The sequence below is a fragment of the Mastigoproctus giganteus genome, chromosome 3 (genome assembly GCF_048544385.1).
Source record: "Mastigoproctus giganteus isolate SK-2022 chromosome 3, ASM4854438v1, whole genome shotgun sequence".
NCBI lineage: Eukaryota > Metazoa > Arthropoda > Arachnida > Uropygi > Thelyphonidae > Mastigoproctus > Mastigoproctus giganteus.
In genome coordinates, this window is record NC_143577.1 from 245,863,119 (window position 1) to 245,879,625 (window position 16,507).

At 39.9% G+C, this 16,507-nt stretch overlaps 1 protein-coding gene across 1 annotated transcript in view; it reads right to left on the bottom strand.

Annotated features, from left to right (window-relative positions):
• Nf1 (neurofibromin 1) overlaps positions 1–16,507 on the bottom strand; it is a 1,111,953-nt gene that overhangs the window by 40,004 nt on the left and 1,055,442 nt on the right. Inside the window, exon 56 of the mRNA XM_090369763.1 lies at positions 556–695. Coding sequence (XP_090225889.1) covers positions 556–695 — 140 coding nt within the window. The remainder of the gene's footprint in view (positions 1–555; positions 696–16,507) is intronic.

A 16,507-nucleotide genomic window follows, 5' to 3' on the forward strand; every position in this document is an offset into this window, starting at 1 on the left:
CAGGAAGTTTTATTTTAGCCAGCTAGTTATAAATACTGGAATAAGCTGCCTACATGCATGGTAGAGGCTGACAGTTTGGGGAAATTCAAAGGTCATCTGGATAGTACCTTCGGGTGAGGGAAGCACATAGGATGATAGGTTTAATTTCTTTTTCTTTTATTAATTATTATTTTATTTTATTTATTATTTTTTTTTTATCATTGTTTTATTCAGGGTTTTTTTTTTTTTTTTTTGCTGGTGCAGCATAAGCCATAGGCTTTCTTGCACCATGCGGCCATTACTAATACTATTTCTTTTAGGACTATATCACTGTATATCAAGCCTCAAATATATTGGTGCCCTCCCACCCAATATCTAAATGCACCACTGCATGATAATTTTTTATATAAAAAATGCACCAACATCACTGGATTAGATCAACACACTTTAAAATTCACAAAAGATTTACTATTCATTCCAAATGAAGAAGTTCTCATAGAACAAAAAAAATTAAAAACAGAATCAAAATTAAATTAAACATTTCATTTTTTATATGCACATGCGCACATAACTTACTTTGCAAATAATGTAACTGCTGCTGACTGCTGTCTTCACAAGCTATCATGTTCTGAATTATACTTTGGACTGCACTTAAAATTACCTGATCATGACACAGGGAAAGAACACTGGTGATTTTGGCATCCATCAGGCTATGTCTGTTCAAAGAAAAATTGCAGAGTTATTTCTACATATAATTATATCATTGAAAAATATTTAATACTAAACATGTGCACATGTGTATGATCACCTTATACAATAAACGTAAATTAATATGAAGTTTTACATGACATATTTTTTTGGATAATATAACAGAACTATTCAATCACTATTTTTTGTGAATAACTGCACCTCTCACTGCCAAATGAATGGTCTATATGCAATCACCTTTGAATATGTATAATATAATAGCATCAGTCCTTCAACCACAAGATCAAGGTGTAATCCAGTTCTTTAAGAAAAACCATTATTAAAGAATGCTATTAAACAAAACTGTGCTGTATCTTGAAAACAAAACATAATGTTAGCATTAGTAGAGGGATGTGATGCAAGAAAGCAAGTTTATGCAGCATCAGTCAAAAAAAAAAAACTCCCATTTCACACTCCTCCATTCGTTCCAAATGCTTGTTCAGCTCAGCCTTAAATTTATCATGTGAAATCAATGTATTTGTGTTTTAGCATGGGATGATGTTGATGAAAAGGTATTCACAATTGTTTAATGCTTCAAACATGGGATTTTTCAGCTTGAATAATGCAAAGAATGAAACTTTCTATTCTTCTTCCTCTATTAATCACAAAGAAAAGTCCGATAATAGTAAAAAAAATTGAGGATGTGCATTATTGCATAAACTTATAAGTGTTTTGAAGACTACAGTGAAAGGGATGCAGACATTGCATATTTCAAGGTATGCATGTGCAAAAGGAGGTTGAACAAGAAGTTTGCTGAAGGACTCTTATCAAGGATTAGAATTTGTACAGAGTTTTTAAAAGGACAGTAATTCTAAAAGTCAATTAACTGCTATCATGCAACTTTATAATTATCTTTTAAAACATGCTCTCCAACTGAAATAGCATTGTGAGAGATTATTTTGAAGTCTAAAACCAATTAGCATTAACATTAGTCGACGCATATGAAGCAAGAAAGTTTATAAACCATCAGCAAAGGAAAAAAAAAAAAAAACCCTTTCCATTTCACCCATCTGGTGATTCCAAATGTTTGTCTAGTTCAACCTTAAATTTATTTAAGCTATCAACTTCCACAACAACAGATGGAAGTCTGTTCCAGCAATCTACTCGCTGACTAAAGACAAACTTCTGCACATCTATTCTACAACTGTCTTTCCTCAATTTGAATTTATGTCCCCCTCAGATTGTTGTTATTTGGTTTTTAGGAGCATTAGCAACTAAGGCCATATTGCTCCGGGATATGCGGTGGTCATTCCCTGACCTTTCCGCATCCTCCGTATTTGGTGGTGAGGGGCTCGAACCCCGGTCTAATCAAGAAGCGTGTGCTACGCACTGCTGCTCCTTCCCACCTGGCTATGGAGGCGCCTTCCCCCTCAGATTGTTAATCCGAGCAAGCGGATGTATCCCATCAGCATTGAGCTTTCTCAAACCATTCAAGGCCTTTATACACCTCAATCAGATCATCTTGCAGGCACCTAGTCTCCAGATGCTGCAACTTGCAGAACTTAAGCCTTTCTTGGTAAGAGGTTCCCCTCACCAATCTTGTTGCCCTTCTCTGTACTCGCTCAAGCAACTCTATATCCTTCCTAAAAATGAGGCCTCCAGACCTGTAGGCAGTACTCAAAGTGTGGCCTAAATGTGACCATTGTCTTATTCAAAGGGATAATCATCTCCTTGTCTCTGCTAGCAAAATTTCTATACACCATTGACAAAACTCCTTGAACTGTTCTGGTAGCCCATCTGCACTGTTCAGAGAACCTGGCTGCTCAATTACCCACAAGTCTTTTTCATTCTCCAACTCCCACGTTTATCATGGGTTACTGCTACCCATATCCAGTACTTTGCATTTGTCAATGTTAAACTTCAGTTGTTAAATGTTAAACTTCAGTTGCCTTTCTAGATCATGTTGCAGTAGCATACTGTCTTTACTGTCATCAACAACCCTGCCAACCTTTGTATCATCTGCAAACTTGGACATTAAGCTTGATATACCTTCATCAATATCATTGATAAATACAAAAAACAAGAATGGACTCAGTATTGAACCCTGGGGGAACTCCACTAATAACATTAGTCCAAGTAGAGCAGTGTCCATTTATTATCATTCTCTACCGTCTCCATTCAACCATCCCTTTATACATTGCAGCAACTTGCCCTTAATGCCATATCGTTCCAAGTTGTACAGCAGTCTTCCATGTGCAACAGTATCAAAAACTTTCCTCAAATTCAAGTATATGATATCAAAATTATTTTTTGCATCCAGTTCCTTTGTGACCACATCGTAGTTCTCCAATCAAATTGGTCAGACAGGACTTCCCCTTAACAAACACATGCTGTGTCTGATCTATTACTGCAGCCATGTCTAGGTGATCGTGCACCACTTATTTAACCAGTGACCTCCATTATTTTCCCCAGAACCGAAGTTAAACTAACATGCATATAATTATTTGTATCAGCCTTTGAACGCCTTTTGTGAACTGGTGATACATTTGCACATGTCCACTCCATGAGGACCTCCCCCGAATATAAGGATGCTCTCATAATTATGGCTAAGGTTTGCTTACTTCCCTTGCTGCTTCCTTTAATATAACTTAGATTCCATCTGCTCCAGGTGCTTTTTTAGGTTTAACTTCAATAATACTCCAGGGGCTCACATCTTGTGAGTATGGGTGTGTCACACCCAGGGTCCTTAACTGGATATCATCATTTTTCTCTTTCTTGGTGATTCCCTTTTACTTCTGACTCTCTCTCTCTCTGGGTAATTCAGAAATTTTTTTTTTTTGGCTGGTGCAGCATAAGCCTCAGGATTTCTTTACTATATGGCTAAAAATAATAATAAAATTTCTCCTCCACTTTGCTCTCCTTTATTACAAAACCATTTAGCTCCCTGTTTAGGGTTTAGTAAACTTCTGTCTTCCCCTTCCTTACAGAATTCCTCATGTATGAAAGTAGACGCAAAATACTCATTCAGTTTGTCAGCTATCTGAGCAGAATCATCAACAGTCGAACCATCAACATCAAGTGGACTAATCTGATTCATCCCCTTCCTTCTAGAGTTTACATACGTAAAGAAGTTTTTGTTGTTTTCCTTTGCATCCTTTGTCAAGGATTTCTGTGAATCAGCCTTCACTTGTCTAACCTCCTTTCTGGCTTGATTACAGACTAGCTTATATCTGCCATAGGCTTCTGTGTCAAGTGATAATTTATATGCATCCCACGCATTGTTCTTCTCTGGTGCAAGCCTCATTAGTTCATCTAACATCCATTTAGGTCTAAATCTTGATCGGCATTTCTTAGCTGGTATGAAAAGCCTAGTAGCATCCAAGATTATTTCCTAAATGGCTTCCCATTTAGAATTCGCTGTTTTTAACATCATCAGTTGATCCCACTGTATAGAATTTAAAAACTGTCTAAGACCACTTTAGTCACCTTTACGAAAACAAAAACCCTTACCTTGATGGCAGTTACATCTTTAAGTAAATCCGACATCAGTACACTGTGATCACTGTCACCTAGTGATACCTTTATCTGCAAATTCTTAATGTATGAATAATCACTGATGATAATCAGATCAAGAATATTACTCTCTCTGGTTGCCCCTTGAACATGTTGCTGTAGAAAACAACCCTCCACAAAATTCTTGCTAGCGTGTGAGTGACCAATCCACAAGTTATAGTCAATATCTGGAAAGTTAAAACCCCCCATTATAAGACATTCTGATTTAGCATTAGCATTAGTAGAGGCATATGATGCAAGAAAGCAAGCTTATTCAGCATCAGCCAAAAAAAAAAAAAAAAACAACCACTACTCCCATTTCACCCCTCAATTCGTTTGAAATACCTGTCCAGCTGAGCCTTAAATTTGTTTAGGCTATCAACTTCAACAACAAGCGATGGAAGTCTATTCCACAAACCAACTGCCCGCTGGCTAAAGGCGAATTTCCGCACATCTATCCGACATCCGTCCTTCCTCAATTTGAATTTATGCCCTCTCAGGTGATTATTCTGAGCAAGAGGAAGAATTCCATCGGCATTGAGCATGCTCAAGCCATTCAAAGCCTTGTACACCTCTATCAGATCACCTCGGCGATGCCTAGTCTCCAGGCTCTGTAATTTGCAAAACTTAAGCCTTTCTTCGTAAGAGCAACCCTTTGTTCCATTCACTAATCTTGTTGCCCTTCTCTGTACTCGTTCCAGCAGCTCTACATCCTTCTTGAAATGAGGCCTCCAGACCTGTATACAGTACTCAAGGTGTGGCCTGACCAATGCCTTATACAAGGGAATAATCACATCCCTGTCCCTGCTAAAAAAATTCCTGTATATCATTGACAAGACACCATGAGCTACTCTTGCAGCTCGTCTGCACTGCTCAGAGAACTTCATATCTGCCTGCACAATTACCCCCAGGTCCTTTTCATTCTCTACCACTGTCAGCGTAGTACCACAGAGTTGATACGTTGATCTGGGGTTACTGTTTCCCATATGTAGTACTTTACATTTGTCAATGTTAAACTTCATTTGCCACCTCTCAGCCCATCTGCTCAACCTTTCCAGATCCTGTTGCAGCAGCATAGTATCAGTAGTGTCCTTAACAACCCTGCCAACCTTTGTATCGTCTGCAAACTTGGACATTAAGCCTGATACACCATCATCAATATCATTTATAAATACAGAAAACAACAATGGACCCAACACTGAACCCTGAGGAACTCCACTAATAACATTAGTCCACGTTGAGCAGTGTCCATTGATTACCACTCTCTGTCTTCTTCCACTCAACCATCCCTTTATCCATAGCAGCAATTTGCCTCGAATGCCACACTTCTCCAATTTGTGCAGCAGTCTTCCATGCGCAACAGTATCAAAAGCCTTTCTAAGATCCAAATATATAATATCAAAGTTATTCCCTGCATCCAGTTCTTTTGTGACTACATCATAGTATCCAATCAAATTGGTCAGACAAAACCTGCCCTTAACAAACCCATGCTGTGTCTGAGCTATAACTGAATTCTTGTCCAGATGATCCTGCAGTGCTTCTTTAACCAGTGCCTCCATTAATTTTCCCGGAACCGAAGTTAAACTAACAGGTCTATAATTACTTGTGTCAGCCTTTGATCCTCCTTTGTGAATTGGGGTTACATTTGCACATCTCCAGTCCATGGGTACCTCCCCTGAGTCCAAAGAAGCTCTCATAATTATGGCTAGGGGTTTGCTTACTTCCTTTGCTGCCTCCTTTAATATAACCGGATAGATCCCATCCACCCCGGGTGCCTTTTTTATGTTTATCCTCAACAATTTCTCCTCCACTTTCCTCTCAGTTATTAGAAAATCATCTAGCTCACTGCCAATGTTTACTTCACCTACGACATTCCCCTTCCTGAATAACTCCTCATGTGTGAATGTAGATGCAAAATACTCGTTTAGATTGTTAGCCACCTGAGCTGGATCCTCAACTGTTGAACCATCAACATCCAGTGGACCAATCTGATTCATCCCTTTCCTTCTTGAGTTTAAATAGGTAAAGAACTCTTTTCTGTTTTTCTTTGCATCCTTTGCCAAGGATTTCTCATAATCTGCCTTTGCCTGCCTAATTTCCTTTGTGACTTGGTTACAGACCAACTTATATCTATCATAGGCTTCCACGTCACCCATTAATTTGTATGTATCCCATGCATTTTTCTTCTCTGCCATATGTCTCATTAGTTCATCTGACAACCATTTAGGCCTGAACCTTGAACAATATTTCTTGGTTGGTATGTAAAGCCTGGTAGCTTCCAAGATTAGTTCCTTGAATGCTTCCCATTTTGAATTTGCTGTTGGTAACATCATCAGTTGGTCCCACTGTATAGAATTTAAATACTGTCTCAGACCAGCATAGTCTCCTTTACGAAAGCAAAAACCCTTCCCTTTACCTCTGATGGTAGTTACCTCCTTGAGTAAATCCCACTTCAGCACACTGTGATCACTGCCACCCAGTGGTTCATTTATCTGCAGATTCCTAATGCATGAAGAATCACTACTGATAATCAGATCAAGAGTATTACTCCCTCTAGTTGCCTCCCGAACATGCTGGTGTAGAAAACAATCATCCAATAAATCCACAAAAGCCTTGCTAGTGTGTGAGTGACCAACCCACAAATTCCAGTCAATATCTGGGAAATTAAAATCCCCCATTATAAGACTCTCTGATTTACTGGCCCACTCTATTTCCCTGTACAGTATCTTATTATACTCATCAGAGTCATTAGGCCTATAGCACACTCCTACTCTCAATTTTGATTTACCTATGCTTATGTCACACCAAACTGACTCAACACTGCACTGTCCAGCGATGTCAACTGGCTTCACTTCCTTGGAGTTTATGTGTTTTTTAACTAATAGCATAACCCCTCCTCCCTTCCTATCCTGTCTATCCTTTCTGTAGACGTTGTACTCCCCAAATTCCAGTTCTGCATTCCTTATATCTGTGTGACACCACGTCTCTGATATCCCAACAATATCTGCCTTTGATGTTTTGAGTAATACCTCAAATTCATCAAATTTATTTACTAAACTCCTAGCATTAGTGTACACGCAAGTATACATGCACCTGTTTCTATTCTTAGCTACCCTAACACAACCCATGTGTTTACTTGTACCGCAATGACTTCCAGCAGTCTCTGAAATATCCTGCATCTTGTTTTTCAGGCTTCTGCTCATTCCAATAGAAGCAGTGCAAGAATCTCTTACACCTCTGCCCGTGGCTACTGTTAATCCATTAGTCTTTGTCTCCCCCCAAGCTAGCAGTTTTCCGACCCACCTAACACTGCCTCGATAGCATCAGCAAATATTCTTGCACCCTTTCTATTTAAGTGTATCCCATCCCTGTAGAAGCAATCTCTCCTGTTAACAAGTACAGTCTGGCCCATTCTATTTCTCTGCAGAACTGTTCATTGTACTCATCAGAGTCATTAGGCCTATAACATGCTCCTACTCTCCTTTTCCCTTTCCCAGTGTTTATCTCACACCAAACTGACTCAACATTGTACCAACCATGCCAACTGGATGCACTTCTTTAGATTGTGTGTGTTTCTTAACGAACAGCATAACCCCTCCTCCCTTCCTACCCTGTCTATCCTTTCTGTACGCATTGTACTCTCCAAATTCTAATTCTGCACTGCTTATATCTGTGTGGCACCATGTCTCTGATATCCCACCAATATCTGCCTTTGATGTCTTGATGAGCACTTCAAATTCATCAAATTTATTTACTAATCAGCATTTCTTCTGTCTATGTTTAGTCCTTGTTTATACATAGATACTGTATTGTTTGTTTGTTTGTTTTGATTTTATTGGTGCATTAGCTACTAAGGCTATAATGCGCCAAGAACAGGACATAAAAAAAAAATTTTAAACTTTCAGTGACCTAATTAGTTAGGTCACTATGTCAAAATGTATAACCAATATATAAAAGGTATAAAAGAAAAATGTAAATTTTATATATGAGCAAAAATGTTTATTGATTTTAAAAAGCTAAAAACGGCAGACACATGGTCATTGTCGGATAAAATCTGAATGAGTGTATAAGGCTCAGTCAGATGATTAAAAGCGGTAAAACGGGTGCTGCTAAAATCTGGACAGTCAATTAAAAGGTGTCTGATCGTTAAAATTGTACCACAGGACACACACATAGGAGGGTCATCAGCCCTCAGCAAAATGAATGAGTCAAATGACTATGTCCTATGTGGGTCCGGGCGAGAACAACTTCCTCTTTACGATTCCTGCACAGACTAGACTGCCACAGTTCAATTACAGGCTTTATACGATATAATTTATTCGCAGTCTATCTATTCCACGAATCCTGCCATTGGGAATGTATCTTTGGGTGTATTATTTGCCTGTAGTCTGTATAGGGGACTGACAGGCAGCAATTATTATTGGGAACTGCTGATTTGGCTGCGGTGTCAGCCAAATCATTTCCCCTAATCCCAATGTGGCTGGGAATCCAGCAGAAGCGGATATCATATTCACGTTCATGGAGAAAGTGAATCTTCTGCTGAACTAGACAAAACTGGATGAGAATTATATCTCACAGTTATTAAAGCCTGTAACACATTGAGAGAGTCGGAATATAAAATGAATCGTTAGTATTGGCATTCACTAATGTGATCCAAGGCTAACTCTATAGCGTGCAACTCTGCAATAAATATGCTGCATTCAGAGGGAATCTGCTCCGATGTAGTTGTGTCTGTAAAGACAGCAGCAAATCCCACAAATGATTCCGACTTCGAGCCGTCTGTGTAAACTGGCGCGAAGTCAAAATGTTCAGCTCAGTGTGCTGAATAAAGCTGCAGGTAGACAGACGATGGAGTGTCCGACTTTCCCCAATTTCTAAGGGACAAGTCACATGCCGGAACATGAGCATGCCAGGGTGGAAGGGGTTGCTTCGGTGTTTGAGCAACCTTGTCTACCTTGATATTAAGTTCTTTGAGTAGCTCTTGGAGATGAATACCAAAAGGACGATTGGCAGTCTTACGGGTGTTGTACAAATTTTCCCATCGTGGCTCAAAAACGGATAGCCACGTAGGATGGTCTGGCAGGGATTTCAGTTTTAGAGCGTAGTTTAGAGACAACTGTTTACATCGAAGCGATAACGGCGGTTCGTTTGCTTTGACGTATAAGCTCTGGACTGGAGATGTTCGATATGCTCCAATAAGCGGTACGGAGAGCCAGATGATGGACAGGGTCCAGCCAACGAAGTACACTCTCTCTGGCCGAATTGTATACCAGGGACCCGTAATCTAGTCTGGATCGTACAAGTGCACGGTAGATGCGTAGTAGGGTGCACCAATCTGCACCCCAAGATGTAGAGGAAAGAAAGCGCAGAATATTCAGCCCTGTTGTGCACTTTGTGTGGAGTTGACGGATGTGATCCAGAAAGGTCAACTTTTTATCAAATACGAGTCGCAAAAATTTTGTGTCCGCCGCTACTGGAATAGCATTTTGTCTGAGCTTTAATTCAGGTTCAGGATGAAGATTACGCTTACGACAAAATTGCATGCAAACGGTCTTCTCCGGCGAGAACCTGAAGCCATTAGCATGTGCCCAGGAATTAAGACGATCAATGGCTTTTTGCAGTTGTCTTTCAATAACCCTCATGTTGCATGACTGACAAAATATGCTAAAGTCATCAACATAGAGGTTGGAGGAAGTTGTTCTGTGATGGAATTTACTTTGATGGCGAAAAGCGTGACACTTAAAACTGATCCTTGTGGTACTCCCTCCTCTTGGGTGAAGGAGCGAGAGAGTGAGGATCCCACACGAACTTGGAAAGATCGATTGGCTAAAAAGTTTTTAATAAAAATGGGCAGTTGCCCCCTAAGACCAAGGCTATGCAGATCTTTTAAGATGCCAAATCTCCAAGTTGTGTCATACGCTTTCTCCATGTCAAAGAACACTGACACCAAGTGTTCGCGTTTAAGGAAAGCATCCCGGATGGATGTTTCCAATCTAATAAGATGGTCCAAAGTGGACCGGTTCATTCGGAAGCCGCACTGGATGTTGGAGAGAAGGTCATTTGATTCTAAATACCAGATTAAACAAGAATTAACCATTCTCTCCAGGATTTTGCACAGACAGCTAGTCAGAGCAATAGGACGATAATTTCTAGTGACTTTTGGATCCTTTCCTGGCTTAGCAAAGGCAAGAACGGTTGCCTTGTGCCAGGAATCCAGAAACTGCAATTCAATAAAATTCTGTTATACAGAATAACAGATAATCCATAGATTTTGGTGAAAGATGTTTAATCATTTCATAATGGATGCCATCTGGTCCAACAGCACTTGCTTTGGAAAGAGCAAGGGCTCTTTTCAGTTCCTGAATAGTGAATGACCCGTTGTAGGGATAGATGCTCTTGGACTTAAAATTAAGTGCCTGTTTTTCGAGTTTATGTTTCAGGACCAGGAACTCTGGGGAATACGAAGATGTTGCAGAGATGTTAGAGAATGTTTCCCCAAGAGAGTTGGCTATTGCAGTTGGATCTGCAATAGTGCATCCATTATAATCTAGGATTGAAGAAGGGTGGGATGTATATTTTCCCTTCATTTTCCGGATTTTATCCCAGACTACCTTAGAGTTGGTAGACTGGTTAATGGATGATGTAAAATGGATCCACGATTCCTTTTGACTCTGATGGCGGATATAGCGTGCTTTGGCTCGTGCACGTTTAAAGGCTATAAGGTTGGTCGTGGTAGGATATTGGCGGAATATCCCCCACACTTTGTTTTGAGCCTTTTTTGCTGCTGTGCATTGTGAATTCCACCAAGGTTTGGGAAATGGTGGAAACCAGGCAGATGTTTTTGGAACAGCATTCGCAGCTGCTTGGACGACAGTTTCTGTGATGTACGTTACTGCATCATTGATAGGCTCTTGACTGACGGTGCTGAGATCAAAATTTGCCTGATGTTGGAAGGCAGACCAGTCAGCCCGATCAATCTTCCACTGTGGTAACCTGAAAGGAAGACACGGTCTCCCACTGTGTAACGAGGTTATCAGAGGGAAGTGATCACTTCCATATGGATTCTCCTCCACTTCCCAAGTGAGTGAAGGGAGTAGAGAAGGGGAGCAGATAGAGAGATCAATGGGAGAAAAAGTACGGGTAGGCATGTGGAAGAAGGTGTTTGTTCCAGTATTTAGAAAGGAAAGGTCATTGTCATTGAGCATACGCTCTATGACCCGTCCCCTTCCATTGATGTTAGCACTACCCCACAGGGTGTTATGTCCATTAAAATCCCCACGAAGTAAGAATGGGGGAGGCAACTGCGTTATAAGATCATCAAGGTCTTCCTGGGAGATGTCAGTCCCAGGTGGCAAATAAATAGAGCAGACCATTAATAAAACTCCCACTGTAAGGCGAATTGCAACAGCCTCTATGGTAGTTGTAATTAGCAAGGGCTGAACTGGGGTCTGATTATCCACAAGGATAGCTACTCCTCCATGAGCAGGACCATCCGCAATTCTATCCTTACGAAAGATTGTGATGTTATACATCGTGGGATCATCATTTGCTTTTAGATAAGTCTCTTGCAAGCAAAAGCAAACTGGCTCGTGCTTTTGCAGGAGGGCCTTGATGTCATCAGTATTTTGCCGGAATCCACGACAATTCCATTGTAGGAATTTAGCCATTATTTTGGCTTGGTGGGTCCATCAGGCGACTTCCGAGGTGCTGAGGGCTTACTTTTATCAGTTCTGGCTTTATCTTTTTTGGGGAAGAATGGACGCTGTCCCATGTCCATTTCTTCCTCCGCAAAGAGTTCCAAGACTGATTCATCCGGTACCTCCTTGTTCTCTACATCTACTGTTTCTGGCATCACGGATGACTCTTCTGAAGTTTTTGGCTTTTCTTTACCACTTGGTTTTGGTAGTGGTGGAGCACTAGGAGGTACGGATATAGGAGTGGCAACTGATTGTGTTTTTTTGGTGGGCTTTTGTGAACTCAATAAATAGCGTGCAATTGGGGTAAATGACTCTCTTGGTGGTATAGTCATCTCAGTTTGTGTCCCAATAGTGCACTTTGCAGAAACCTTCTGGGCATATGAAGGTTTCCCGCTATTTATTGGTTGGATACGTTTTCTGGCCTCTGGGTAGGAGATATTCAGCTCTGTTTTCAGTTTTTGTATTTCTTTTTCATCCTTCCACCGCTGGCATGCTCTAGAGTAGGCGGGGTGCTCACCTTGGCAATTGACACAGATCGGTTTTGGAGCTGAACATTCCTTGCTCTCGTGGTCTTTAACACCACATCTCGTGGTCTTTAACACCATAACACCACAGGCAGGGTTACCACGACAAGATGTTTGTGAGTGGCCATATTTTTGGCATCTAAAACACCGCAGTGGGTTTGGGATATAAATCCTCACTGGGCAGTTTAGATAGCCTGCCTTTATGGAACTTGGAGGCCGTGGGGTGTTAAATGTGAGGATAAGAACTCGGGTAGGGATGAGATTCCCATCCTTGCTTATCGATATTCTCTTAACAGCTGTCACTCCTTGGTCTTTTAATTCAGAGCAGATCTCTTCTTCAAAAACATGAAGAAGGTCCCACTCTGAAATTACGCCTCTTGAAGAGCTTAGTTTTGTGGGGGGGGTTACGACGATAGGTATTCCCCCTATTGATGTGGCGTTCAGGATTTTTTCCGCCTGTTTAACATTTGTAGCTTCGACCAAAAGGTCGCCAGAACGCAGTCTTTTTACAGATTTAAGTGAGCCTGCCAGCCTCTCTAATCCTTTCTGGATGAAGAAGGGTGACATCTTTCCGATTGACTGCTCTCTGGTGGAATGGAGAATGAGGAAAAGCGGTGTCACTGATGGTGGTTGTGTTTCCTCAGTCCTGGCTCTTTTTGCAGAGGTGTTATTTGCGTCATGATCTCGATTAGGTAGGGGCCTTGTTGGGGCCCCAGAAGAAATTGGATTTAAATTACTCATATGAGTAAAGAGAAAGTGTCTGATGCCTAAGTACTTCACCCACCAAGGAGCCCTACGAGGGGACGCCCACTCGTAAACTAGCAGGTACTGTGTACACAAATGGGACGCCGAGTTCGCTTAGGAGCACCATACCCACGTTACCAATAAGTCTTTATCCCGTCCCAGGACCATAGGGAGGGAGACTTATTGGAACGCAGTTGACCCTAGCAGTAAAATACCACCTGCCGATTGATCCCAGTCGGGCCGGTCCGGGACCTCCCATCTTGTCGAAGCAGGGGTCAAAGTGGTGTATTAAGGCTGGGCCCCTCAACCACCAGGATCCCCCTTTCTGAAATCCACGGCGCACAGCTGCACACGCCGGATTCCAAAGATGTAACCCTGGAACCAAGGTATGGGCGTTAGAACCCAGTGATGCTAGTCTGGAAGTCCAGAAACGTCACTGGGAGGTCCCCTCACCACGTACAGGTGCCCACGTCGAGGGGTAGATACTGTACATATGTGCTACTGCATATAGTATTTATTATGCATACATAATTTATAAATTAATCTTACTACACTGTACAATCAGTGCAAACATAATCATTTTCCTGTTTAATTCTGTAGTATATATTCTGAATTACATTAAATGTTCAAACTTTTGTTTTTTGCTGATTTTATGAACTATTAATATAACATACATCCTTTTGATAATGACCATTTTTCTCATTTCTCTGTGGGGGGGAGTCATTACAAACAGCTTCAACTGTATATTAAAGAAGCAGAAAAATAGTTAGTTAAAACTTCAGCCATAATAATGAGAGCATCCTTAGATTCATGGGAAGCCCCTACAGAATGGAGATGTATAAATGTCTTCAAGGGAGTTTAAGGGTGATGTGAGTAACTACAGACCTATAAGTTTGACCTCTGTACAGGGGAAAATAATGAAATCAATAGATAGAGTAATGCATGATCATATTGATAGGAGTACAGCTATAAGGCAATCACAGTGTGGATTTGTTAAGGGGAGATGCCTAACCAATCTGATTAGCAACTATGAGGTTATAACTATGGAAATGAATGCAAAGAACAACTTTGACATCATATATTTAGATTTTTAATGCTGATTGTTGAAATTTCAGGTTTGAAATCTAGGTTTTCCCATGATACAAAGGTGGGCAAGTTGTTTCATAACAGTAATAAGGGTATGCTACTTCAAGAAGGTCTAGATATATTAGGCAGACAGACTAAAAAATGGCAATGAGGTTTAACAGTGATAAATCCAAGGTAGGGCATTTGAGTAACAGTAATTCTGGAATCACATACCATTTGAGCAGTGCCAAACTCATGGTAGTTGATAAGGAAAAGGACCTATGGATAACTGCACAGTCAGACATTAAGTTCTCTGAACAGAGCAAACAAACTGTTAAAACAGCTCATAAATTCCTGTATATCAATGATGTATAGGAACCATGTCAGCAGGGGGTTAACAAGCTACTTATTCCATGATGTAAAGCAATGGTTAGGCTGCATCTGGACTACCGCACACATATTTGGAAACCTCATTTCATTACATAGATAGTGTAAAAAAATATGGAAGCACACAGATCTGTTGGAAAGGTACAAAGAAGAGTAATAATGTTAGTGGGAGCAGAAGAGTACATTTTTATCAAGAAAGGCTGAGTTTCTGTAAATTACTAAAAACTAGGCATCTGTGTGGTAATTGAAGTGTATAAAAGAATAAATAAACTAAATTCTGATGGTACTTTTACTCTTTCTCATATAACACATAAGGAGACATAAATTTAAAAGAATTTAAATTTATGTATAAATTTTTCAGTTTTAAATTTATTGAAAACTGAAAAGGATGATTGCAAAGTAGACATTCAAAAATTTGTATTCAGCAAGAAAGTAACTGACTGTTAGATATCATCATTCTTCCCTTTCTTGGTGATTCCCTTCTACTTTCTCTCTCTCTCTCTCTCTCTCTCTCTCTCTCAGGGTAACATTTTTTTTTGGCTGGTGCAGCACAAGCCTCAGGCTTCCTTGTATATGGCTAATAATAATAATATAACCATCCACCAATTATTGTGGAAGTGAGTAGTTTTAATAATGAAGGATTGGAAAAATTATTAGAAGGAATGGACGAATGAAGCAGGTAATTTTTCTGGCTTATTAAGCATAAACATTGCTTTCTTGAATCATGTTGCAAAACTAATATTAAAATTCACACTGCATTCTGTAATGAGTAATATAATTTTGTTATATTGATAGATTATGTGATTGAGTGAATAAAGAAATAAATTTCGTGATTTTTTAAATAAAAATAACTAAATTTATAGAAGATAATATAATTATTCCAGATTTATTAGAAAACCCCTTGTCAAAACAAATACTTGCAGAAAGTATATGGTTCCAAAATGAAATATGATGTCCAATCCCAAAATAGTTTAACCAGATAAATCTGCATATGACACCTGGATATGACTTTAAGCTTAGGAACATGCAAATCAGGTAAGCGAAGACTATAAAAGTAAGTACTACTACAGCACCTTTCATTTATATTCTAATGTGGTAGAGAATCTGAATGGAAAATTTGAAGTGGTGGATATGGAGTAAGCAAAATATCATGGTTTTAAGAGATCCTCACTTCATTTCACCTTACATGCTTATTAACTGATGAATTACATATTTTGGCCTTTTGTTGTGACATGATTTCTTAGACAGTAAAGATATATGGCAGCTATATCAAAAAATAAAATAAATAAAATAATAATTCACACCAAGTATTAATTGGATTCTGTGAGGATGCTGCAGCTGCACCAGCTGCCCATGCCTACAAAAGTTGTCTCTGGGTGAATGGTAGGCAAATTACAATCTGAGGTTAGAAATGGGTTAAGATTGAAGCTTGGAAGTGAATGCATCTAGGCACCAGCTCTCAGAGGTGGCAAAATGAATACAGTATTACTTGGACTTTTTTCAAGAAATAGCTGGTAATTTGTTGTTAGCATCTGGGTGCTTTATTATTAACACAGCACCCTCGCTGAGATTTCAGAATTTTAAAATGAAATGCAATCTCAGCCAGGGCTGTGTGAAGACTAAAGCATCTAATGCTAACAATAAATTACCAGCCATTTTTTGAAAAAGTTCATGTAATACTGAATCCATTCTGCCACCTCTGAGAGCCAGTGTCTAGATGCAATCACTTCCAGTAAATTGCCAGGACAACATCAGAAGGAGGCAAATTAAAGGTTGGTCAAGAACTGAAACATCGTAGGTGGCTGCTGTCTAGCCATATAGCAAAACATCAAAGGAAGTTGACAGTCAGATAGTTTCTATTATAATTGAAAT